Genomic DNA, 26,959 nt, shown 5'->3' on the forward strand with positions numbered 1-26,959 from the left:
AAGTTTATCATACCGCATGCAGCTTCTTGTTGCTCATTATAATATCTTCTTGATTAAAACAGTGTAATCACATTTAAATGTAAGCATATCAAATTTTGCAAAATATTTTGAAATCCAGTGACTGTTCCGTTACTTAATATATTGATACATGGCAAACTAATGTTTAATACATTTATAGAGGTAGTGTAACATGATCAATACGTTAGCGATTCGACTGTACTGAGCCCATTGGTTCGAACATTGTTTAGTTTGTGGCAGTTGTCGTTACATGTGGTAATTATATACAGGTGTCTAGTGGTCAAACGACCAATGTCTCCGCTACTTTCACATGAATGTAATGTAATGTACAACATTTTCCGTCGGATTTCTAAGTTTAAGACAACGAAAATATCCATACAACCATGAAAGACGACCAAGGTAAATGATTATGTAATTTATCTTTCTTTATTTTCAGTACTACAAGATAATGAAAGGCGCAGATATGTATAAACAAAATGGTGAAGAGTATTTGGATTAATGTAATATAAGTGTTGAAAAATCGTGGATATTTGCGGAAATCTCACAATATTAGTACAGAAAACCGAATGAATTTAGTTAGATATTTCAGATATAAAATGAACATATAAAGTAAATGAAAATATATTAAACGGCATTAAATGTCCTGCGATATAATACAATGTGATATTGGAACTAAGTTGGCACACAGCAGATCTACACAAAGCCATAGTTGGTTCTTAAAGTGAGAGTGACTTCGGAAATACTTTAACTGTATTTACTTTGTAAACAAAGATAAATTGAAAGATGCTGCCAAGAGAAGTATTACCGGATATCATGTATTTAGTTTATGAAGCTATATGGCCGTTAAGCTCCTTTGCAGCAATAACAGCATATGAAATTGTCATGTAAAATGCCATCAATGAATGCAGCAACTATTTGTTTAGACAATCTTCAGTATTATAAAAACATATAACTAATGCAATGTACAGGCATATTTAAGATTAATATCGAAAATGTTATAAAACGATGAATAGAAAATGGTAAACTGATCATATATATATAAAAAAAAACAAAAGTTTTTATTGTTACTGAAGTGTTTTTTCGGAGACCTAGGATTTTAATAATTGGCTAGGAATAATAAATTCAATGTTATGAGGGCTCCTGATCAGCTTAAGATTACACAATCACGTCATAATCCTGCATTTCTGTTAGGTAGCAGTTGAGAAGTTGATGACACATCATGTACTCCTCCTGAAAAAAAAAGATAATTAAGGATAAAATACCAGGTGTCTTATTAAAATGAAAAGTTTGAAATGCTAAACAAAATTAGAACAACAGGGATAACTACATAGTATCGACTATACATGTTCCAAGCTGTCACCATCAATGACCGATTCTGTAATACAGTGATCTCGGAAACTGTTGATTTAATGGGGAAAGAAGAAATTACGAACTTTGATGATGAAATTACCAGAAATATCAAACTGGAAGATATGAGTAAAAAGTATGGAAAATTGAGAGGATTGATTAAAAGTAACTGAGTAAAACCTGTCAGCACAAGAAAATAAGGATATAATTACGTGAAAGCGTAATGCCACAACAACAGGGAACATTATTTGTATGCCTTTGTATTGGAACCTTCACATATTGGCTGTCAGGGAATTTTAATTTAATATTCCAAGCACATTTTTAGTGGAATGTATGTATTATTATTATTACTGGTTGCTTTAATAATATTGTAATACCAGCTGTCGTATTTATCAATATTAAACTTGTTAATTTTACTTCTTCTGATGTACCATGCTTTAGTTACATTTAATGTAAAGACAACTGTACACTTATGAAAAAACTTTGTATGGTCCACATCGTGTATCTATGAGAAAATGATTTTTTTCGTATTATATTAGCTTCTATTTACATCATTGTTTGACATTACTATCAGCACAAAGTCCACACTAAGTCTTGAAAAGTCGGAGCCAATTAGTATCAGTAAGCGCCAAAACTTGGAATAAGTGAAGTGGATATTCTCAAGAAATTGCAAAGTCAATGTTTAAAAAATACGAGGATTTCTAGAATTTATTTGAACAATTCCCTCCACATAAATCAATATAACTTGTAATATTATATTTAACAAACTATAACATAAACAGAATTCTTTTCATAAAAACACTGGTGTTATTGTGATGTACCACAATGCGATGGTGTATGTCTATGCCAGAGAGTAAACATATTGTTAAGGTGAATATATTGGAAACTAGACTAGCTGTAAAAAAAAAATACACTCAAATGTTTCTGTTCTAAGACATATTCAAATTAAAGTATGAGTAAGACCATCCTTTAATTATACCTGCATGGCAGTAGCTAGTCTGTGCTTTTGACCAATGTTGTTATCTTAAAGTAACGTACTTATCTTGGTTATTTTCATACGCCTTCTAGCATCGCAACTGGCGCCTGGGTTTAATGTGGGCCCGGTATGTCCGAGCTTCCTTTGCCCAACTTAAATAGTGCAGATAACAGTTGTTTAACCATATTGGTCAATACATAAAACAACTTTATTCAAAAATAAGAAAACCTTACTATTTAGACTGTGAACTGGTCATTTCTGTCCAAATTTATCTCTGGAAATTTCTTACATTTCAATATGTTCAGCCCGTATGTTTATTGTGTAAATATGAATGAAAAGACTACTGAAGGGTAAAATACTGTATAACACTACAATGCCATGCGTTTCTCGTTTGATTTTTTGCAAAGATTCCTTTTTTTAACAGGTTGGGTAGAGGCGGGAGTTTACAAGGTGATGATAGTTTGCTACAATTTTATACACAAGTACCAACAAAGCTACAGCTAATATTAACTGTATTATCATAATATTGTTTTATTCATTCTACGACATACCTTTGTGATAATCGCATTGGGGTTGCACACTTTAATATTTTTAACAGTGTCAAACACTTGTATCGTTTGTCGCTTCTTCATCCTGTTGATCTCAGAGCAAACAGTCACATAAATTCCACTTCTGGATGCGCCATTTCTACAAAACAAAATCCACCCAAAAAACAAATTAGATACTATCAATGAGAACATTAGTTGATACTGGAAAAAGTTGAAGATGTAACAATATTATATCACAGTTGATCTGAGACAAATTTAACTGATGCGATATTGCCTAGTAGAACAATACAGCAATATATCAAGTAAAACAACTACTTTGTGTAGCTAGGATCATCAACTTAGAGAAAGCTGAGACGGTTGTAATGCTTGCATTGGGTAAACACTGATGCAAACAGTTTTGCTGTTTTACTTTGTCTTTTTAATTTTACAATTATTATCTATTTTGTTATATTTGTTCTCTCCGGAAGCAATTATGGTGTAATTTACATGTTTGTTTAAGTGTTACAACTTCAATACCGGATTAAGAACTTACATGCAATGAATTAATGTTGCACCACGACTTCCAAATCCTGTAGCTGCGATGAAATTTATAAGGGGTGTTAGGCTATCACCACTCTTTGGCCAGTTGTTTAGAATAAAGCGATTAACCTTGATAGATTCCTGAAAGCAAAACGAAAATGCATGGAACAATATCGCTCTTCACAAGGTTTCCCTTCGATTTGAAGTTAGTGTTGAATGCCTTATTATCATGTCAAATAAAAATAAAAATGATAAAGTTAGTAAATACAACCATTTAATAAGCATATTAGGGTCTTACCCGATACGATCTGTGGGCAACCTGACACTGATGGATTGTATATAGCTGTTTTTTCTCAATGAGGCACGTGGATATTGTCATTGTTCCGATCTCGACGTCGTTTACATCTGGCCAATATTTTATTGCATCCTGTGTTGTGATACAATTAAAAACATACTGTTGACAGATTTCAACAAACAGATGTGCCACGCAGATCAGAATCCTTCATTTATTGATATCAGTATGACTACAGCAATTATGACATATTTTATTTGGGTTCGAAAGTAAAGGTTAACTTACGAAAGAATTGTTCCAATGTTACTAATGTAATGAAAAAAAACAAGAAGAGCCAGTAATATAAGTTTTCTGCGCTAATTCGAAGCGAGGAATATTAAAACTTATAAGAATCGTATGATATAGCCTAATTGAATGAATTACATGATTTCTTGAGTCTGACTCATTCAACATAATAATAGTCTGACATTGATAGTCAAACACGAGTCGCCAAAAGTCTTCAACAGTATTCAACAAAGGTGCCTGTGTCATAATCAAAGTTTGATTCAATCCAGGAATCTGTAGACAAAGAAATACACACACAAATATCTTTAACAATATAATAATAGCGCTTTGATTATTCCAGTTAACATCTCAAAGCAAACAAGAAGAAAGGACACAAAAACTTCAAGTTGGTCGACCGCCTAACTCTGTTACTTATTGTATTTATTTAAAATGACGCTAAATAACAAGATTTCAAAGGAATTGTTCCGCTTTTAACCGAATAAGGTGCTCTATTCAATGTTATTAAAATATATCCAAGTGGATACACGTGGTTGCGATCCCAGTAAAGCATTTTCTACTGATAGCGATGGCAATCATGTCTCGCATAGCTGAGCTGGGTAGTGCAAATGACATATTATCCAGATTTTACTCGTTTGACTATCGAACTAACCAAATGTATTTCTTGCCTTAGCTTGAATTTAAAGCACCGAAAGCCTAACTACTTTAATACTTACATTCACTACAGTAGCGTTAATGTAATCGTTTCCTCCCTTGGTGAGACACATGGATTTCAGCAAAGGTCGGTGGTTGTCCACTGTGAGGAGACGTTGTAATATGAAATTAAATGGACCACATAGAGAAATGATAGGCTATTTCAATAATTTAGGTTGTGTCTGACAATCCAGTTTTTGCTAGTTAAGCTATTTTTACTGTCCAGCTTTACTAAGTTTTAAGTTATCAATTTTTAAAGGTTTGAGCTTAAGTCCGAAGTTCATCAGCTAAATGACGAATACATGTTGTCATATTCATTGGCATCAATTTAAACCTTTCGTGAGACGTTTGACCAAGTAAACTGATACTGTGTGCCTAAAAATGTCACCCCGTTAAGAATATGAACATTACGCAAGGTTATATAGTTATTTGAATGAATATGTATACATGTGGTTGGTTATTATATTTTTACATGCAGTTTTCATTAATTTGTTCTTCCTCGTCTAAGTACTCACGTGGTACAATATCTCCAAATCTGTTCTTGTGCAAGTTTTCAGGGGATGCCCCGGAGAATGAGTTGACATTTACGTTGGGACTTACTTTTTCCAAACTCTGAGCATAAACACACACAAAAAAATACTTTACAGTAATTACTTAACAATAAACGTTGCCTCGTAATTAAAAGCTAGTGAAAATAAAATATTAAGTATATGTCATATTTATTATCTCTTGTATTAAATGATAAGATTATTGTGGAAAATGACAATACCATAATGAATGTCAATTTCCCATGGCATTTTGTGTTCCTCAGACGATAACAACATATGTCAAAACAGTTAAACGAATACACGTATTAGTCTTTGTATCGAGTGCATTTTGCTTCTACCCGATAATGGTATCTGTATCTGTTTGTCATATTTTGTGTGTGTATTTTTCCTCTCCTGCTTGCTGAGAACATACATATCTTCGATTAGTCTATTAATATTCAGCTGTTGTATCTCTGAAATAATCTCCGTGTGTTCATGCAGTTTACACAATGTACATAGTGGTCGAGTTTTGCTCTTTCAATGACATTTCTTCTCGCATATATATAGGAGCATATAGCATATAGCTGATTATTCTATGTCTCTATGTTAAACCTTTTGCAAAACCTTTAAGACAACAGTTACTTATTCAGAATAGTATTTAACCCACGGACGACACCATGTTGTTATGATATGAACGTATGGTGATAGTTCGTTTCTAAATACTGGCAATTATCTTGTAACCGATACCATCTCACCAAGTCCACGCTAAACAAACCGATCCTCATGGACAGGGCGATTGTTATTTTCGTAATAATTTTTTTCTAGATTAAATTCCTCATTGACGCCCTATATTAATAATATCCTATAGGAAATCAACGACCATTTAAGTTACTCAAGACTCAATGTGATTGCATCATATTACCATGCCTATGTAGCTTTCCTTTACATGTTACCCTCTAACATGACACAAGACATTTGTAATCCATGTCTTAAATATAAAACATATTAAGCTTGAATATTTTCCCAACCTGTCGACAATTGTATAACAATATTTGCACCTCTACTTTTTTGGAATAATTGTTGCATTATGTATTTATCATTACCTTAAAAGCAGCGGATATAATTTCTTTAGCAGTAGAACTTCTCATGAACAACGGAAACCTAGAAATTTCCATCGGTTTCCTAAGAGAAAATTCATCATCAGCATTATTTTGGTACACTTGGACATCTTCAATGATTTCGCATTTGTTGCTTTCTTGTTTTGCTTGTGCGCCTCCATCTTGACGAGTAGATGGAACTTCATATCCATCAGTGGTGTCATCATTTCCTGTGGCTGACAGAATGCATTCTTCGTGTTTCTTAGAAGGAACATAGTGTACCACGTTTTCATGCCCACTATCTTTGCTCACATTTTCATAGGCAAAGGGGGCTTCGTTTGTAACCTCTGTAAGAATGAAACATCATTTGTAATGAATACATATTAAACAATACATATTAAACAAATAACGCAGGTGTTATGAACAATCACAGTCATTGTTTTAGCAGTTGGTCGAAGAAAATACAATCGTATTGCATTTGCTCAATGGGAAAAACAAGTTGTTTTAATATCAACGATGGATTATAGATGGGTCATTGCGAATCAACGACATAACTCATTTCACCGCAAGTGACACACACACCTATTGGATATTTTGTACTAAATGATGATTGAACAAACATGGACTGCAACCTTTTTTTTCAGAGCAGTTCACTGAAAAGAAAGGATCAAATCTTATAAGACATTGATGGTTTTGTGTTTATGTTTTACTGATCTAAATTTATTAATAATGTAAACATTATGTGAACTGGCGGCAGTTAAGAAAAACATTGACTATAACGGTGTTCTGAACAGTGAATTCATTAATGCGAGAAATGTAAGACTGCGATTTCGAAACCAACATATGTGCTTGGTCTTTATGAATGGTGTTAGTGTCTCCTGAAAATAAACATCATTGATGGCACTATAGGCTTTCGTAAAATAAAATAGTAAATCTTTAAAGCCAACAGTATAGTGCAGCGTTGTTTGGCATTATATGTAGACAGATTTAATTAAAACCTACAAGAAACTTACAAACTTACCTTTTGAATCGTCTGCTTGTCGTTCCACAGTTTTAGGTTTGGATGTAGATCTCCTATATTTCCATATTCTTGAGAGAAAAAAGAACATAATTTTAAAATTAATGAAATTATAGCGTAACATCTAACCATGGCAACATATTCAGTGACTCACCCGTAAACTGCAACAAGAGCAATTATTGCAAGAGAGACCGTTCCAATTGTAACACCGAGAAGTAATCCAACGGATCCTGAAGGGAAGAAAAAACGTTTATATCATAAAGTTTCCTTTGATTGTTAATAAAGGTGCGGATGTATATTGTGATGTTTCAGTTGATTGTTAGTTAAGGTGCGGATGTATATAGTGATGTTCCATTGATTGTTAAGGTGCGGATGTATATAGTAATATTCCATGGTAACCAGCATTTGCCGGATATGACTGTCTCACATCGTAACGTTACAATGATACCAATGATATCATACGCCAGATCTACGTTCCATAGAAATAATTATAATATGGGTTAACAAATAACAGCATTCTCAACATATTTTACTTGAAAAAGGAGAAAAACAACCAAGTAAATGCAAATTAATTTGTTTTGTTTTTGATTTATCTATTTCCCACACATTCTATTGACAGTGATAACAGCATAACATAATGTTCGGGAACGCTACGATAAACTAGGACGTAGACGAAATAGTTAATGAACTTTTTTATCAAGTACAATGTTGCTCGAATCAGTAAGGAGTTGTTGTACTTACCCGTATCAGGCGAATTTGTTTTCACCATTTCCAAGATTGGACCGGGGGGCCCATCCCCATTTGGCCCTTCTCTCACAGCTACAACCCTGAAGTCATAGTCTGTGTCTGGTTCAAGTGACGTAATTATCACAGCATAATTATCTTGATCATTGCTTGCATTTACTCTTATAAAGGTACTTGGCCAATCGCCGCTCTCCGACAGCTTGGTTAGTAACCTATATTCAACCACTGGGGGAGTCCCAACGTCGCCATCCCATACCGGCCAGGTAATTGTTAGCGAAATTGAGCTGCTTTTACCAGCAGCTGGAACCGCTTGGTATTGTGGAAGTCCTTTAAAAAACAAAAAGCCACTACAAATTTAAATAAAATTAATATAAATAATAAGCATCAGATTTTGTAAACAGTCATATGGTAACGCATTCCAAGAGAAACAACAACAACATGATAACATCAAAATTGACGAGAAAGGGTGAGTACATATAACTATTTTTTTTTTATTTCGATGTTATGTCTTGAAGGATCGTTTCTGCGCAATAAACAATCATTGAGCAATTTTGCTGGTAATGTTGTGCAACTGTGGTGTGACTGATTAATAAAATTGCCAACTTTAGCCTGCTTATTCCATTGCACTAGCTCATTTAATTTATTGACTTTTCAAAGGTCTGTTCAGCTCGAAAGTGTCATTAAGGAGTAGTAACGTTAACGATTACAAAGCCTGAAAGTAGGGACTTTTTGGCAAACTCCCAGTTAAAGACACGGATGAAAATACTGTTCCCTTAAATAAATACTTGATTTACTTAAAAATAGTCGAACGAAATCGTTGTAAGATTAACCAACATACTTGGAACAAAGTAGTAAATTGTATTACTACTGGAGCTTTCCTCAACAGTCGTCTCTCGTGTCATTTGGATGCTGTAATTTCCTTCTACTCTGAGACCAGTCAACGTGAAGGAGGTGCTTGAAGGATCTTTTACCTCTTGTATGCCTACATGTGACGGTTCCAAGTTAATTGATGCATAGTAGATAGTTAACAAAGTCACACCATCACTACATGAACTACCACCAGTTGGAAGCTAAGTAGAAACAAAACGGATTAAATTTAAATTTGAATTGTAAAACATTGAGTGGTCTTATGATTTAGGGAAATCAATTTCCACTATATATTCTCACCACCCAGTTTATCAGAGTGTAAAAATGTTTTTCTCTGTACGATTTCTCCTTGAGAACAACGTCTCACTGTTATGTAAGGCAAAAGCAAGAGTGATACATATATAAAAGTGAAATAAAGACAGTATGCAGCAAACTCAATGCGGCCCTAATGTCCCAGTAAATAAAGTTAACAGCACTACCGATATACAATACATTCATTAACTTAAAAAAAAAGTGCTTCTAAATATTTCATTTCTGCACCATAACTAAATCTATGATGTTAAATAACATTCTACAGTGTTATTGATTATTCCACAAATAATATCATAATAAAATACGTGGAGAATAACATGATAATTGCATTGAAAATAAAATTATGTGCACCTTCCAAGATATTTTCACATTTTCCTGATCATCTCCAGCGACTTCTGCCATAACATTCATTGGTCCATCTTGATCAACTTGTGTGAATATGAAATATGGACATTAAAAACGAGACCCCCGAAAAAATGAAATAAAGTCAATATATTGGTAACCATATTTTTCAAATAAAACATGTGAAGATGTCTACGGTATGTGATAAATGATGACATCCTGCTTCAGGAAATTTAAGTCATTCGTAGTTCGGTTTAAAAGAAGGCCAACCAATAACTCGTTTGGTGAGATCAAATTACGAGAATCTTAGACTACTTTCAAACGCACCTCTTCCGTTAGGTAAATCAACGACTACTTGGCTACGTACGTCATTCGAGCAGTTGGAGTGGTCCGGGGTAAAACCTGTTGTAATTCTCGGTGTGGTTTACATAGTATCATACAAGAAATTCCATCAGTGTCACTGAAATATCCATCTCAGAATAAGGTTAGCCTTAGTAAAATCACTGACCGTGTAGACGAAGCAAGTCTATTGAAGTTTATTTATAGTGATAAAGAATACGTAGAACTATTTAGCTTACGCTAAACTTCAGGTCCAAACTATATTTCTCGTAATGTTTATTTACTTTTTGGGAATAATAAAGTAACCATGAGTTCCAATTTTCATTGAGGTTCCTATGCTTTGTTATAGATTCCAAACATGAAAATTAGGAGAATGGAATGTCCAAAATGTTGAAATTTTCTCAACTATTTATACTACATTTGAAATAATGCTATTTAATGATGAATTCCAAGTTAGCTACATTCATTGAAGTCCATAGTCTGGACAACAACAAAAGGCCAATGCGTAAGATTTATTGTAACATGTAAGAACTCAAATCCACCTACTTTTTATGTTTAAATTTCGTGCTTATGAGTTATTTTTGCATCGCCCTTAATAAATATTTATTCAAAAAGAAGACATGAAAATGACATGGGAAATACTGACAAGGTATACTAACTTTCCAGAAAGTAGTAGTGTTACTGGTTTCAGTATAGTTTACGAGGGATGTGCTAGGGTATGAATTTGATGAATCTACCATCTTAGGTTTCATCGTTTAATGCGACCAAACAATCAATATGCTACGTTCACATAGGCCTACCTCACAATTTTGATCTACCTTATAGCCAAATTTAAAACGCCTAATTACCGGAGATTCACCCCTGGACACCAATTACGGCTCAGAGCTACATTCAAGAGACATTTAAGCATAAGTTAAGTGCTGCAGCTTCTGTTGCAGCTATGCAGTTTATGTAAAAATAAATACAATAGGATGGGGAGGTTAGAAGGAGGTGTTCCTTAGCCCCTAATTTTTACTGTGATGTGCACTTTGTACTAGTGCATTACACTTGCAAAATGTCCTCCCTGCCTGATTGCTTGCTCCGAAGTGCCCCCCTTTCGACTCTCAAGCGCCATAACTGAATGGGACGATATAGAGTTTTCCTTGTATAATTTACAGTTGCTTTTTTCCCAAAATTTCCAGATAAACTGCCAGTTGACCTGACTGATTATCAGTGTGGTATTCGAGACATGTTATATCGAGACCGTGGGTACTGAAACCTCTTTCAATGCATTACGTATTGACAGCGTCAAACAAAGTTGTTGAAATGTATTATAATTTATGCACGAGTTTACGCATCAAACAACATGGCGGTATCCTCTTATTGGCAGTAAAAACTGTGCAGTAGTTAATCAGTTACACCCTTCTTGTGGAAAGATCCTGAAACAAAGCTGATGGCATATAAAATATTTCAATCGTGCAGAAAGATGCAACCACTTTTGCTGAGCGATAATTGTCGACGAGGCTAACTGTCATTGAAATGTTATCCACCAGCAATAATAATGTAATAATGTAAACAAAATTAATGTGACAGACAAATGAGACTGTGTAGGTACAGATACGTACAAATTTGGTGAATATTACAGGCCAAGCGATATGTTTCGAAAACTTCGAAATATTAGTTACCTTATTTCGTAAGTGTTCTTGTCATGTCACAGTCGGCGGCAAACAAGCACCATCAAAATAAATCGTTTGCGTAATACCATACATATGTAAAATTTTGAGAACCGAGACAATTGTTGCTTCATCAGGCTTAATGAAAGTTATTGAAGTTATTAAATATTCAGAAAATTTATATAAGTCAAAAATAGTATTACTTACCTTGTAAAGGAAAACAAACATGTTAGCCTATAGAAAGACGCGCCGAAAAAAATACATGTTTCTCACGTGCATATTCATGACAGACGAGAAACAGTAGCATGCTAGGTACTTTACAGTTTGGTCAGGGACATTGTATCCAATGTTACTTCAGGACCCGAAAGCAGAACTCAGAAATAATTTAATAACAACATAACTAAGTTCGTCTGTACCCAAATCAATAGGGGCCGTTGCTGGGTGACGGGTATCTTTGTCCCAAGTATGAAAGCATACCGCTTTCAAATCTCTTGAGATTTCATATTTACCCAGCCTTAACGTCACTTCTACACCCACTAACATCCGAACACACGCCACCGCCATTGCATTGGTTACAGTTAATATTTAAAATGAAAATCCGAGTTTGTAGGTTTATAACAGCTGGAATATCCGTTAAGAACCTAGGGGCAATACGTTTTCAGTTTTCAGTAACGAAGCACTTTAAGGTATATTTAACAAGAGATAAAATGGAAAGGTTACTGTGATAATCATGAAATGCTGATATACAACACAACACAAATACTACTTCATTACAATTTACTAAAAAACAACGACTTTAGTTCCAACGACTTTAGTTTTAATTGCTTGCTATTCAAATATCCTTATGATCTACTCAAATAAAAAAAAAAGTAATCAACAATAGTAAACAGAGTGCAATGATATTCTGGCAAGATATGGGGTCAATAAACATCTTCTTGACTGTAAAAACAATTGACATGGCAGATAAAATTATTAAAACGCATTGTGATTTAATATGTTGATGCAAAATACCTGCACAAATGGTAGTAGCATTCAGCGCTGGACTCTTTGGACCTTCTCCCTTCTCTCCTTCTCTTACTGCTGCTACACAGAATGAGTATCTTTCCTCTGGTATGAGGGCCGTAAAGGTGAAATTCAATGTCTTGATAGATGTAGACGTATTCTGGATAGACCAATTCAGTCCTGATGCCAGCTTGTAGTAAGGCGTATACCCGATCACAGGAGGGTCCCCATCTTCATTTTCTTCATCCCAGGCTGACCAGCTGATGGTGACTGTTGAATCAGTTATTAAATCTGCTTTTGGAGTAGATTGCAGTACAGGGAGATCTAGAAGCCCGAATGGGAAAGAAGAATTACAGATCATCTATTTGAAGAAATCATTGTTGACTATATAATGCTACGTCAGACGTGAGCATGGTTTATCGCAATATAGTCGACATCTTGCGATAATACAGTTTATGTACATATCATCTAAATACTGCCTTAGGTAATATTGTTGCTAGCTTTAGGGATAGTCTGTAATTAAATTAAATTTATATAAAGCAGTTTACAATAAAGCGTTATTAATGGCTATTCATAGTTTGCAATCAGCTGTTGTGTTTACTTATGAGATATTGTTGACATACTATGACATGTGATCATGTGAATGTGCTTGGAACACTTGATACAAAGAATATAGTTCAAGAAACATTGCCTTTGGATCGTATTTCAATTGTTTGATCCTTACACAAGTTGACTTTACTAACATCCATCTATACCAAAACAATATGACATTTATACTCACCAAACTACTTGAATTAACTTATATCATTATAAGGTCCAACAGCATTGATGCTGAAAATTATTTTGCCTTACATAGTTTTCAGATTGAAAGTTAAGTAAAATAAAGAAGAAAACATTTAAGCTCAGCTACACTAATGGTAAAGACTATTACTAGTGACGTTAAGTATAACTAGAACTTCAATTTATACACCAATATGGACAGAGTAATAAGAAATGAAATTTCTAAATGTAACTAAAATAAATAAAGCAAGTGTTGTAGCATGAGAGTACGTGTTACATTACTTACTTTCAAACTGTCTTCTTTAGAATTAGAGGTATTGTCATATTATGGTTAGTGTATATTAAGCTTAGGATTTTTGAGGCTTAATTAAAAAGTATTTTTTGTACGATTGCGAACTGTGGGGCACAACGAAGGATCTTGATCGCAAAATTGACACTTTTCAAAAGAGACTACTTCGTAATATTTTCAACTTTAGATGGACCAATAACAATTGGTTATCAAACGATGAGCTCTACAATGAAACCAACCAGACACATTGGTCATCCATAGTCGCACATAGAAGATTGAGATTTTTCGGTCATGTAGCAAGACGCTCCAGAAAAGGTTGCTTTAAGAGAAGCATTGAGACATACTGCTAAACCAGTAGGAAGGCCCGTGATTTGCTTGGAAAAATAAAGTCGCAATATAAAAACGTTAACATTAACAATTTCTAGGAAGCAATAAACCTTGCACAAGATCGTGATGCGTGGCGGAAGTTAATCGCTGAGCATGTCGGATAGACGAGACTCAACTTACTACTACTACTACTACTATATTAAAACCATCATCTTTTGGATCATCTTTCTATAGTGTTTGTTAGTTTACTGTTACAAAGTTACAAACTGTGTGCTGAAGATTGTTTCAAAGATGCAGAAAGTTGCCTCCTTCCTGCTTAATACTTAGCAATTCGAAAGAGACCACTGTTGAACCCTGAAGTGCAAATGTAACATATGCAATTATGCTACTCACCAAATACATCTATAGTTATGTTATATACTGCATATCTGTTGCCATCTTTCCTCAGCTGACAGTAAAGTGTCTGTCCATCTGTGACATTATCTACCATGAATGTAGCAGTCCTTGTTGTTATATTACCAAAAACCTCTTCAGGAGAAATACCATTGTCATCTAAATTCTCATGATGTCTTGACAGAACAATATTTAATTGATTAATGTCTGAACTACTTGGACCCTTTTCAGCTGTACAGGTCACAGGAACTGTTACACCAGGATTCTTACGAGTATAGGCGGCATCTATTAGACCTTAAATGAGTACAGAATGAGAAACACTCATAGTATAGGCGGCATCTATTAGACCTTAAATGAGGAAAGATTGAGAATGACTCATAGCAGTCTTTATAATACATCAGATTATACTGTGCTAGGACCACCAAATTTTATCAGTATTAACAGTGCAATGCCAAGAAAATACTTTGCTGAAAATGGACTGATATTGAAACGATAATATGTTGATGATACAGAAATGAAACTGAGATAATATTGTGATGAGAATGTACTGATATTGTGTAGTGCAATGTTTCGAGCATCAAATAACGAATTTATAACATTAAATATTGATTAACTAGACAGAATAATAACAAATAAAAACCTTAAGCATATGCACCACCCTACCCCCCCCCCCCCGCCACTTTTCTCAAAGTTTTCAAGGAGCCCACCTTTAGTAATATATTCAGAGACAAATTATTTGTTTGCTTGACTCAACCCTGGATTGTCATAAACTATATGACATAAAGCAGTATGAAAAAGCAAAGAAACAAAACTAAAATGTAATTTGTTACAAACCGTAAATTGACCCAATTTCCATTTCTAGTATCACTGGCATGCAAAGTTAGTTGCTTATTAATGCAGAGAAATACACATAGAACAATTTAACTATTAATGCATGTTCCTGTAAATAAAATTCTATATGTAACTGGTAATAGTGATTTATCATATATCCATTGATGTAGGCAGTCTCAAAGATACTAACTGATCTACATCTAACAGAATTAGATATATTTACTTGAATCAGCTACTGCGAATAATTTATAGGTTCAAGTGATAAAAGCATTTCTTAAAACCCAGTTCTCTACTGTAAGAAGGAAACATTGCGCACATTTCCCAATTTAAATGAAACAGTCTGTGTTTCGGTCTCTTTTATTGCGGGTAAGCTTTATCATAACAATAATCACACTCAAACAAGAACTTTAGAGGGAACATACTCCTCACAGCAATGAATAATGTTAATATGTCAATTTTACTGCATGACTATCGATTTTCCAAAGTTTTCTTTAAATGTCATTTCATATTTACCAGTGTTACAATCACCTGATGCAATCTTGACAGAATGTTTCTTACCTGTCTGACATAAGTTGGGTGGAAATAGTTCCACCCATTCAGGATTGCAACCTCCAGAGCAACTTCCTGTTACTTGGTTACAGTAACTTTCTGAACAATGACAATCATGTTCACAGTCTTCTCCAAAGTGTGGCCCTAGGCATTCTGTAAATCAAAATGTTCTACATCTTTACTGTTAGATATTGTAATATCTTTGTATATGATGGCTAGATGTAATAACAATATTACAAAAGGGAAATCTATTCTATACTCAATTGCTAACTGATTAGGATAAATCATCACCTTCTTTTCTCAAGTTAATATAAAATTATCGCCAGGTAACAAGTTTAACTACAAATTAAAGATACAGACGGCATTCTGATGACTTAAAGTGGCATTTTAGCTCTGACCAAGCCTCCTGTGGATTCACAATTTAACCCTACAGCTTAAAGAAGACTACTATAAATTGCATGGAAATTGATTTGATCACTGTGTCACTTGAAGGGAAATAAACACATTTCCATGCTTTCACTATTCTTTTTAAGTACAATATGCCACACTCTGGTTGTTTCCATAATTTTAATTTCTAAGAAAAATATTGAGAGCGAAAAGGAATTGTTTTGAGAACAAAGTTATTATTTTATGTTGAATTTCCATCTGAAGTATATTTATTCATACAATTTCCAGTCCAGACTCAAGCCATATCTTTACAATTCACTTGTCCCATGTGAACTTCATAGCATGGAGCACAACTATGGTGTGAATATTCTCCAGTTATCTCATCGCAAGTAATATCCCAATGACATTGTTCATTGCAAGTAGATCCATAATACAGGAATGATTATATATATTTTCAAAATGCATTTGAAGTTTGAAGAATTGTTTCACTGTTATTGTTAGTTGTGTAAATCATCATGGAGAACAAACAATCTTTACAACATGCATCTCTATATAAACCCTCATATGTATATAGGTTATACATACTGTATATACAAATAATCATTTCCTTTAAAGCCCATTTATATTAAATATGCTTTGGTCCTAGTGTAAACTTGTTATGCTAGGCGTTTTTTTTTTACATTATTATTTTGTTTTCTTCATCTTCCTCATAATATTCTTCTTTATTTTGGCCTTCAATTATGGTGCTCTCTCACAAGCGATCAGATTAAAACCTATAGAAACAAAATGATGGAACATGGAAAGTACAACCTTGACAACAGCCTTATATGTTCCATCATACGTAGTATCGTCAAATAAAGTTAGTTGGAACAACATGAGTCCTTGAGATAAAAGGCAATGCACCACCCCCCCCCCCTCACCCGACAATCTAACTAATAAATGGTGAAGCAACCATGTTTGATTTCCATAAGAGAGAAATTACGGTTTAATGATGTGATGGCAATAATCTTTCCTCTGAGAAAACTGGTCAAAAGTTATAAACCCTCCAGAATTGGCTGCATTCATGTTTGTGTTACCTGAATTGTACAAAAAGGGTAATATGTTTTTTTTTTTATAAAATGAAAAGATGACAGTTGACAACTTTCAAGAACAATGTAATAATTATTCATGCAGCCTGACTAGTCTTATCTGCCGTTCAAATATGTACTTTTAATGTCATGCAATTTTAGCGATATGTCATGTCCAAGTCTAAGAGTAAAAGAAAACTGACAGTGGCAAAAGAAGTCTAAATGTTTGATGTTGGTCACTATATTTTTCTTTTCACCATACAGGGAGGACGGAGGGGCTTTAACCGTTTTATTTTTAACAACACAGTACTTTTTATAAGGTTCAGGATTTAAGATATTTGATCAGATACTTACTCCCTGCACGTATCATACAAACTGATTCTCCTGTATATTATCACACTGAACAGATTTGGTCATTGACGGCTCTGTAGGAAGCTGTTCCATGGGATCCTGCAACACATCCTCATTGTACAAAGGATTTACCTGTTTTGCTATGTGAATGAAGCTGCAACTTACCGCGGTTGAGTAGGTCTGAGATCAGAGCAAGTATTGTTTTACTAATGATGTATCAAATGTTATGTTGGATCAATATCCATCAAGTAACACTACTAACCCTGACAATTAGTCCCTGTCCATCCACTACTACAGCCTGCTGGTGATCCTGTGCAGACTCCTGTATATCTGTCACACTGGCCAGACTGACAGTGACAGGTCTGTAGGCAGCTTGCTCCATAGGTTCCTGAATCACATGCTGATGGCAAAGTAAACGACTTTCTTAGATGGATAAACTTGAAACTGATGGGAATTTGTTAACTCTATTAACTACTTTCATGTCACAGTTCAAAGCACTTTTACTAACAATTCCCTACATAGCAGAGAAAACCACTCACATGCATCCTTCCAACTTCCAGTCTATATTCCCCTTGTGAGCTCTTGTATCTCACAAAGTATCTGCCTGCAAAACTAGCTTGTATTGAAGAGGGTGAATGTTAGGTAGCTGTTACAGCCTGCGCTAAACTCCAACTCAACTGCTTTTGTCAAATTATGACCTCACTCCCTTTTTGCTTAAGTTAATATTCATTAATTATTGTGATAACATAAACGGGTCATAGACAAAACCTCCGAATGTGCGGGGAGGAATGTGACACACATTTGCACAAGTGTTAACTAAACTGTCACAAACAAGAAACATATATTGATACAATAAAATGATGCATGTACAACAAAATGAAGAGATCAAAAGATGTAAAAAAAGATGTTGCATGTTGCAATTGCACTAGAAACGTGTTTTCAATGTTGTTATAGATGGAAATAAATCCACTAACTTCTTGAATCTTTGCATATTAACTACAAATAGAAATTTCACAACATCTCAGGGTTACATCCTATGAGATGAGGAGAAGAGGCGGGGGTGGCTAGTGGTAGGTGAGCTGCTGCCCCTTCATTTTGTTAATATTCATCATTGGGTAACCCTTAATGGTAATACTCGTACACAAAGAAAAGTCTCATGCCGGTTATCTGACATAGTTTCGAATGAGGTTTAACAGAAGTGTTTTTTTTTTCATTACTGTCTGCATTTTGTAGCAACAAGAAGAAAACGTAATTTGCAAGCAACGGAAAGTTAACTTTTTCAGAGCGCGGCACGCGATTTGGGGCGAGTCTTCAATGCCTTTAATCTGTCCCTTAAAAAGTCCCATCTGACCAATTGGAATATCAAACCCGCTACAGCTCAGTTAACATGATTGAACCAAATCATTCAATGGCAAAACAAAGTAGACGGTTCCTCTACCATATTTGGGGAAATTCGGATCTTAGTTTAGACACAGCTTAATGAAATCTCCAACAATGCAAGCGGCTACCTTAGTAGGCTATACAAAATAGATAATAATATTGTACTTTGTAACAAAGGAAAATCCTGTTGACAAAATAAGAAGGGAGTACAGAATAAGGATTATACAATATGTTGCATTTTAGTCCATTTGCAGCTACTATATATATTTTGAAAACTGCCTATCTGGAGTAAAGTTAAAAAGTTGACATTTTGGAGATATTACAAAATCTGTTTTTTTTTTTTTTTGGGGGGGGGGGGGGTATATTTTAACTGCATGGCCACATGGTTACGTATTAACAGAAGAAATATGAAATGTGACATGTTCAATCTGACATTAATGATCCAATCATTGGTGCATATCATTCCTCTGGAAAAGGTTGTACAAAGTCTTCCTTAACTTATATCTCTCAAATTCAGAGAACAAAATCACACAAACAAATTTTTGTAACGTATTTAAAGCAAATGGGAGTTTTGGGCCAATCATCAGGTCGTCATATGTAAGAATACGCATATAGTTTGGCGCTAAATTTTGGGTGATGTTATTACAGGTTAGAATTTCAATATTCTAATGTAATTATTCTGATCCAAATAAGAGAGGAACTACTGGAAACGTTTGCAGATAGGTCACAAAGCTCACACCATACTTTACACTGTGTGAACATTCAATGAACAGAATCTTTACTTAACATGCACCTTATGGAGATCGAGTTACATCTTTTTAATTGTGCATTCATAAGAAACCGGCCTGGATCTTCCATTTGGTCAACGTTTATATCTCAGTTCTCCCCAAAGGGCCCGTGTTTTGACCTTCTGATGCAGGGACCATTTTTCATCATTAGTGAATTCATTTAGACCTCGTTGATCTTGGTACTACCTCTATTTCTAGAAAATACCGAGTTGCTGGTTTGAGGTACTGTAATACCAAGTATTTCAAAACTTTGCAAAAGTATTTATTGAAGTAAAAATTTGACGTTTAGATGAATTCAGCTTCATAACTGGGATAGCTGTTGCTGGTTTGACATTATATTCTTAATGTTTGGCAAAGAATAAACCAACAAAATAGTTCTTTGTAGCTCATCGCATTGGTAATTATAAGTAGTATCCAAATGGGGAAGAATGACAATGAAACCTTTATCAGTGATATATGTGCAACAGCTCCTGGTGATGTACCATCTGGACTATTTTAGCTAACACAGAGCTAAAAGCATATGTGACTACATTATGTGTATAATGGGACCATTCAGTCAAGTTTCAGCAGAAGTCTGGGTTGGTGACCTGACAATCTCTTGCTAAAATGAGGAGTATGTAAAAAAGGAGTATGTAGAATTTTCCAAAACATCGCTACCACCTCTACACCGCTCCTCAACCCACACTCTCACTCTTTTACCCTATATTGGATTATGTCAATTTCCAAAATCCCATAAATGGATCTTTTGGCTGAATCTGGCAAAGCCAGTATCCGACCAGAATTTAATATCCAAAACCCTCACATCCCTAAATTAGTTCTATAAATTAGGAATGATAAAATCTTTACAAAAACATGATGGAGAAGGAACAGATGTTGAAATATTAAAGTAAAGCTCTACCGGTAAGACAGTCCAACCCCTTCCATCCTGTGTTACAGCTACATCCATATGGATGGGCAAGGCAGAAGAGGTATTTACTGCATCTTTCAGGTTCGTCAGTGCTGGAACATTTCTTCTCACACGTGTCTCCATATCTGTTACCTCCACAACCTAACAGGAAAATATAGATTATTTAAATGCCGCCCTAATCACGTGAAAAGCATCTTCGACCCAGTGTTGATTCCAAACGGGCATGCAAGTTCATTAAGTACCAGTCAACACAGAAACCGTATATTTTTAGTCAGGAGCAGAACACTACATTGCTTAAAAGCATAAGAACAGAAACAACAAGGGCAAAGGTTTATTGTCATAAGTATTTGATGTCTCAACTGTATTCAACAATTTCATATACTGAGGCTCGTAAAATTGACATCGGTGATATCAACAAGTTAGGGATTTAAAAATAACGAAATAGGGTGCATACACCCTTTCATGTATTTCACTGACAATATCCATATATGATGATCCAGACAACCCTTATATGCCTTATCACAAATAAGTTGGCTATTAATGACTAAACCCAATTGATTTTCTATAAAAATTACAATTCAAGGAAACTTGATTGAGTCATGCTGATTTTCCTGACACTTATCTCAGAATCATTAACAGCCTACGGTAAAACCAAGGGTTTATATTGAGATATTGCAATAGTGAGATAAATTTACAAACATGATTGATCTTTAAATGATACACATAATAAGATTCTGTGTACTGCATATAGGATTTGCATAAACCATTCTTGATACTCTAGGTATATAACAACGACCTGAAAATATCCTGTAATTATTATTCCTATACAAGTATATAATCTGGATGGGGGGGGGGGGGGCAATTCACTAGATTAAACACAAACAGCATGCAGTAGCTCAAAAGGCTATATTTGTTTCAGATAGTAATTTTAAGGGAAGCTTCTCAAATCACACAATTCATGTTTCCAATGGTATACACTAGGGTTTTTAAATTTCTGAACACATTGGTGTACAAATAAGGCCTTAAAAATAACCTTTAATCTGTTGATATGGTAGGTAATGGTTTGAAATCACCAACAGCATACCTGTACATGCAAGATACAAGGTATAAAGCTTTTCAAACAGTAGACTTGAAAAATTGCTTGGTTCTCTTTAGCAACATCTTTTTTTTTATGAAATGTGACGTAGATTACCAGTGAGCTTAAATAAATGGTATTTATATTTATGATTCGAAAGTCACATTATGCAGAAGCCCTCTCTGTCGTAAAGATATACATTTATTTATTTCCCATCAGTATGAAATGGAGAAAGTAGTTACCCAATTCACAATTTGTTCCTTTGAATCCAGGGGCACAAATGCATTTTCCACTGTTTTCATCACAATTGCCTCCGTTATAGCAGTGATCACATATACCATCACAAGCATTTAGGCCCCATCGATGAGCTGGACAAGCTGGTGTTATGAAAAGATCATGCAAAGATGAAAGTTATGAGTATAAATGCATCATAATAGTAAGTTATGTTACCATAGTAACATTTAAATGAACTGAACCTTCATCACTCATCAAATTCAAGTTTTGTTACTGATAAACTTAACCAAGAACTTTAAAAACTGCACTTCACATTTGGATTACAATGTACCATGGTATATTTCCCTATATTAATTTTACTGTAGCAGCTAATATTTTTTTCTTTCAGATGATATCTGTTCTAGTCTCAATGTGCCAGGCTGATCCAGGTGTGGTATCTAACATACCACAGTGAAACATTCGGAAAAACACAATCGAAAATACATGCGCTTATCTCTTTTTTAAAAACGGTTGCGCCTTCACATTTTCATCATATCCTCTTTTGTAAAGGTGAACTAAACCCTGGGGTTTTCCAGTGACCACATAGTATAGACTATTTAATATTATTACACCCTCTGTGAAATAACTAGTCGAAACTACCTTTCCCCGAGTTTCCACGAATTTTCAAATTATTGTTTCGCACCTACTGTGTTGGCGGCAATTATGTAACGAAGGCGCATGAAGAATAACGTCAGCGAACACCGCAGTAAGTTAAACAATTCCCATCTCTGCATATGAACGGTACACATGCTCTCGGAGTTTGTTTGGAACTTGGTGCAAATGCCGGAGTTCCAAGTATTGGTTGTGTGGGGAGGAAGGAGCAGGGAATTTAAAACGATACTAAGTTATTCCTAACGGGAAAAGGTTTCCACAGAACAGAAGCACCAGGCTTTCCCCTCCGTCGCAGAACTGTTACTAGTGTTGGCAGTACTAGAATCATAGTAATTGCCAGTTTCTGCCACAGATGTAATATGTTTAGCAAGGCCTAGGTCTCGTTGTCTCAGCTCCTTTACTGTGTATTCAGGCTCGATTTGATTGCAGTCAAGTCCAAATGCATCCATTTTCTCTTTTTTTCAAATCTTTCCGAGCCCGGAAAGCGTTTGGGGAAGAATAATTTGACCACACATTGCCTTAGTTATCGTGAACGGCGCATAAAGGAAATGTTTGGCTTAGATGGATTCAATGTAATAATGCATATGTGGCTCGCTAACGTCACGAATCGGGCAGGAATTGTCGGAATTCAAACAAAATGGCAAATGCCTTGGATGACAATCAAATCGAATTTTAAGGTTGAAAGAAATGTTTTCAAGCATTCGTGTTGCTTCTGTCGAAAAGATCGTACTCCAAAACAGTATTCTCTATGCAGAAAGGCAAGGTTTTACTTCTCCTTTAAGTAATGCACAAGTTTCTCAAGCACGCTGTCCTTGCTCTCAAACTTGTTTTGAAATTAAAAACTCGAGAAAATCGCTTCTTGTTAGATTGTGATGGTTATTTAGCAGAAAACAACTATATTGAGGAAAGAAAATTGATTTAGAAATACTATAGATGAAAAAAAAGATCTATGTGATATTCATAAAGAAATGTAACTTATACCAATTAGTCCATATAAATCAGAAGTGATTTCTGTAACTGCAGCTTTCACCTGTCACATATTTATCGAGTGTACCAATTCAACTTTGGTGAAGGATCTTCGTTTAAACATCATTCAAAATCGGAGGTAAAGTAATCCATCTTAGATAAAAGAAATTCCCCACAATATTTTAAATTGGTGAATAAAACTTGCAATATATTGATATTTTCAGATACCTTATTTTAATTAAAATTAGTCTGCTAATAGAATCATTCTTCAGGTTCACTCGAGCATTGATAATTTTGCATACTCTACCCCAAGTACTGCCATTTGGGATTCATCCTTGAGCGCACCTACTTTTCAGCTTTTATGGTTTGACAGTGTGTGTAATTAGTTTTCAATATGCGTTTCTATGCTATGCTTTCTTAGAATAGCGATGAAGTGAGGATAAACACTGTAAGTAAACATTCCAAAAGTATCAAGTAACTAGGATACACCATTACAAACCTCTAACTATCAACAGTTTTAGACCTTGCTTTGCGCCACTCCTCTCTCCGATGATGTGACACTCATAGACACCAGCATCATCTACCTCAACTTGTCCACTGATTACCCAAGTATCCTGTCCATTAATATCATTGTTTCTTACATTATCCTTCGACCATCTGAAGTCTGCAACATTCTTTGATCCGGTGCTCTTCATACCAATGCTTACACCTGTATCACCAGCATTGACCGTTACTGAGACCAACTCATCACTGGGTACAATATCAGCTGAAATTAAGGATGTTGTAACAAACCATGATTTATATTGGCTAGTGTAAAATCTATATGTATTAAATACTAGATCGAACATTAAACAAACTGTTGACGAAAATACCATTAAGAATAAGTTTGATTATCAGTAGTAATTATATTACAATTCATCATTAATGACTCAATAATATTAAATCTACAGTAGAAATATTCAGTAAAACTTTGTATATTATGATACAAAATGAACTGGATATATATGCTAGCATTTGTCTCACCTGGATATTAACAATTTGACTCCACAAAGGAATCTAATGTCAAGCATGGAATCTTATTAAAGGGTCCAACATAATGCTGATGTCATAGTCCTGCAAATGTGTGCGTAGGAGCATGAAGCTTTTAAAAATGTATTTGGATTTGTCTAGCAAACGTCGTATTCGTACATACTGAAGTTGACATTTACACATTAATTATCCTCAGTCACATTACTGCATTGCAATTAAAGACATGTTGTAGGGACAGTGCGACAATCTTCCAGATTATAATTAACAATACCAATGCCTGCTCTTACTTACACTATGCTAAATACAATATTTATTTTATGTTAATGCTTCAACCACTTTTGCCCCCAGCTAGAACATTGTTCGCCAATATCATGTTCTTGTCAGGAAATACATTTGTAAATATGCATATGCAATATACATGACACTTGTAATGTGATAAGCTCATACTTATTCTAAACACGCTGCTTCAGTAATCTAGTCCAAATATAATTATCATCCCACTTGTGATAATACAATATTAGTATTATCTTATTATATAATGTATGACAGGCCTATAACTTCAGCTGTGAGTAACTTACCATCTGATCTAATAAATATCCCTGAGATCGATGTAGTGATCCTTCCATCTAACGCAGCTTTACATCCAAACACCCCAAAGGCATCATTATTTCCATTATTGTTCAATGTTACCCTCCAATGCTTATGAGCATCATTCCAGAATGAAGCTGGTGGATCTACATTTTCATTAGCATCATCCCTTGTCCAAACAGTCCTGAAAGACCCTACTTGGGCAGTCGCTGCAATATTATCGGATTCGCTAAGATGACACTGATAGTGTGTGTTACTATTTTCAGACTCAAATGGATGTACACCAAGGAAAGTCATCTTAACTGGTTGTATTGAGAGATAACATGAAAAACTGTCATTGAAAGGAAATAATACATTAAGCTTCTTGAAAGAAAAAAAAAGATCTAGGCGCTCTTTTACAGTATATCATCCTCTCTAATACATTGATACAAATGCATTACAACAGACAATCAAATGTACTAGAATATTACTCAGCTTTGTTGGAAATTATTGAAAATAAACGAAAAATATATCAGGGACACAGAGAGAAAGACATATATCAGGAAATATAATGGCATCAACACAGCTTTGCTCTGATTCCAACCATAATGAAAGAAAAAGGGAACGAGAAGAAAAGATGGTTAACATTTATTGCAATACCGCAACAGGAAACCAGCCTAACTTACAAAACACTAAGCAAATCGGAGTAGTGATGCCTTGCCTCATTTTAAATTCGAAAACCTTTAATAGTAACTCTGCATACAAGAGTTTAAAATGTTAAACTTTCCTCAAATCAATTTATTTGCGAGGTTCAGATTGTAATAGTTAGACTTACATATCAACTAACATGTTCATTCATGATGTACTTTAGACGTTTGTGTATTCCAAGGTTTTCAGACTTCCAATAATCTCAAATGACATTTGACCTTACAAGAAGCAAAAATATTCTGGTACTCGCTAATGTGGTACTAAATATCAAATATTAAAGTAATTCAATAGCTCCAGCCTTTATCAACTTTACAAGGTTTCACAGAGTTGAATCTCGTGTGACATCAAATAACCTTTGATATTCTCCATGCTCAACAAGTTCATAGTACTCACTAAGGTGGCTTAACTTACCAAGTATAAAACTCATTTATACTTGACTTTTGCAGTTATTTGCTTAACAAGGTGTTCGGACACTGCCCTTTGTTTACCGAAAATGGTGTTTTAACCGTACTAATGAGACCTTTGTCATTCATTGCCACCTCTGTACTCTGCACCAAGGTTGATCTAAGTGCCGTTTTTGAAATTCATGCAGGCTTCGATGACTCTTGCAGCTCATGTATTTTCAAGGTTTACAAAATTACGACCTCTGTTGACCACAAATAAACTTTGACCCGTACCAATTTCAATAAAGTTCTCTCTCTCCACCTCTCTCTCTCTCCACCTCCCCCCCCCCCTCTCTCTCTCTCCCTCTCTCTCCACCTCTCTCTCTCTCTCTCTCTCTCTCTATATATATATATATATATATATATATATGTATGTATATATGTATGTATATATATACATATACATATATATATATACATATATATATATATATATATATATATATATATATATATATATAAATATATATATATATATATATATATATATATATATATATACATATATATACACATATATATATATATATATATAGCTTTTCTTTGCTTTTCTTTCTTATCTTACCAAAAGGGAAGAAAGAATACGTAGCATTGTCGGTACCAGTTAATACCAAGTCTCGAAGCTTTACCAATATGACTGTAACCTTGATTTAGACAGGCAT

General features: G+C 34.6%; 1 protein-coding gene across 1 annotated transcript in view; it reads right to left on the reverse strand.

Annotated features, from left to right (window-relative positions):
* Nucleotides 1-454: 454 nt before the first annotated feature.
* Nucleotides 455-26,959, reverse strand: part of LOC139982779 (uncharacterized) — a 28,594-nt gene continuing 2,089 nt past the window's right edge. Inside the window, exons 3-23 of the mRNA XM_071995870.1 lie at nucleotides 25,158-25,469; nucleotides 24,050-24,316; nucleotides 21,942-22,076; nucleotides 20,616-20,765; nucleotides 17,812-17,949; nucleotides 15,754-15,897; nucleotides 14,365-14,658; nucleotides 12,585-12,899; nucleotides 9,592-9,668; nucleotides 8,900-9,131; nucleotides 8,059-8,388; nucleotides 7,472-7,547; nucleotides 7,321-7,388; nucleotides 6,306-6,646; nucleotides 5,191-5,287; nucleotides 4,699-4,778; nucleotides 4,124-4,258; nucleotides 3,707-3,835; nucleotides 3,422-3,549; nucleotides 2,893-3,028; nucleotides 455-1,248 (exon numbers count right to left, since the gene is read on the reverse strand). Of these exons, the coding sequence (XP_071851971.1) occupies nucleotides 1,174-1,248; nucleotides 2,893-3,028; nucleotides 3,422-3,549; nucleotides 3,707-3,835; nucleotides 4,124-4,258; nucleotides 4,699-4,778; nucleotides 5,191-5,287; nucleotides 6,306-6,646; nucleotides 7,321-7,388; nucleotides 7,472-7,547; nucleotides 8,059-8,388; nucleotides 8,900-9,131; nucleotides 9,592-9,668; nucleotides 12,585-12,899; nucleotides 14,365-14,658; nucleotides 15,754-15,897; nucleotides 17,812-17,949; nucleotides 20,616-20,765; nucleotides 21,942-22,076; nucleotides 24,050-24,316; nucleotides 25,158-25,469 (3,659 nt within the window). The 3' untranslated portion in view covers nucleotides 455-1,173. The remainder of the gene's footprint in view (nucleotides 1,249-2,892; nucleotides 3,029-3,421; nucleotides 3,550-3,706; nucleotides 3,836-4,123; nucleotides 4,259-4,698; nucleotides 4,779-5,190; nucleotides 5,288-6,305; nucleotides 6,647-7,320; nucleotides 7,389-7,471; nucleotides 7,548-8,058; nucleotides 8,389-8,899; nucleotides 9,132-9,591; nucleotides 9,669-12,584; nucleotides 12,900-14,364; nucleotides 14,659-15,753; nucleotides 15,898-17,811; nucleotides 17,950-20,615; nucleotides 20,766-21,941; nucleotides 22,077-24,049; nucleotides 24,317-25,157; nucleotides 25,470-26,959) is intronic.

Source organism: Apostichopus japonicus, chromosome 16, assembly GCF_037975245.1.
Source record: "Apostichopus japonicus isolate 1M-3 chromosome 16, ASM3797524v1, whole genome shotgun sequence".
Taxonomy (NCBI): Eukaryota; Metazoa; Echinodermata; class Holothuroidea; order Aspidochirotida; family Stichopodidae; genus Apostichopus; species Apostichopus japonicus.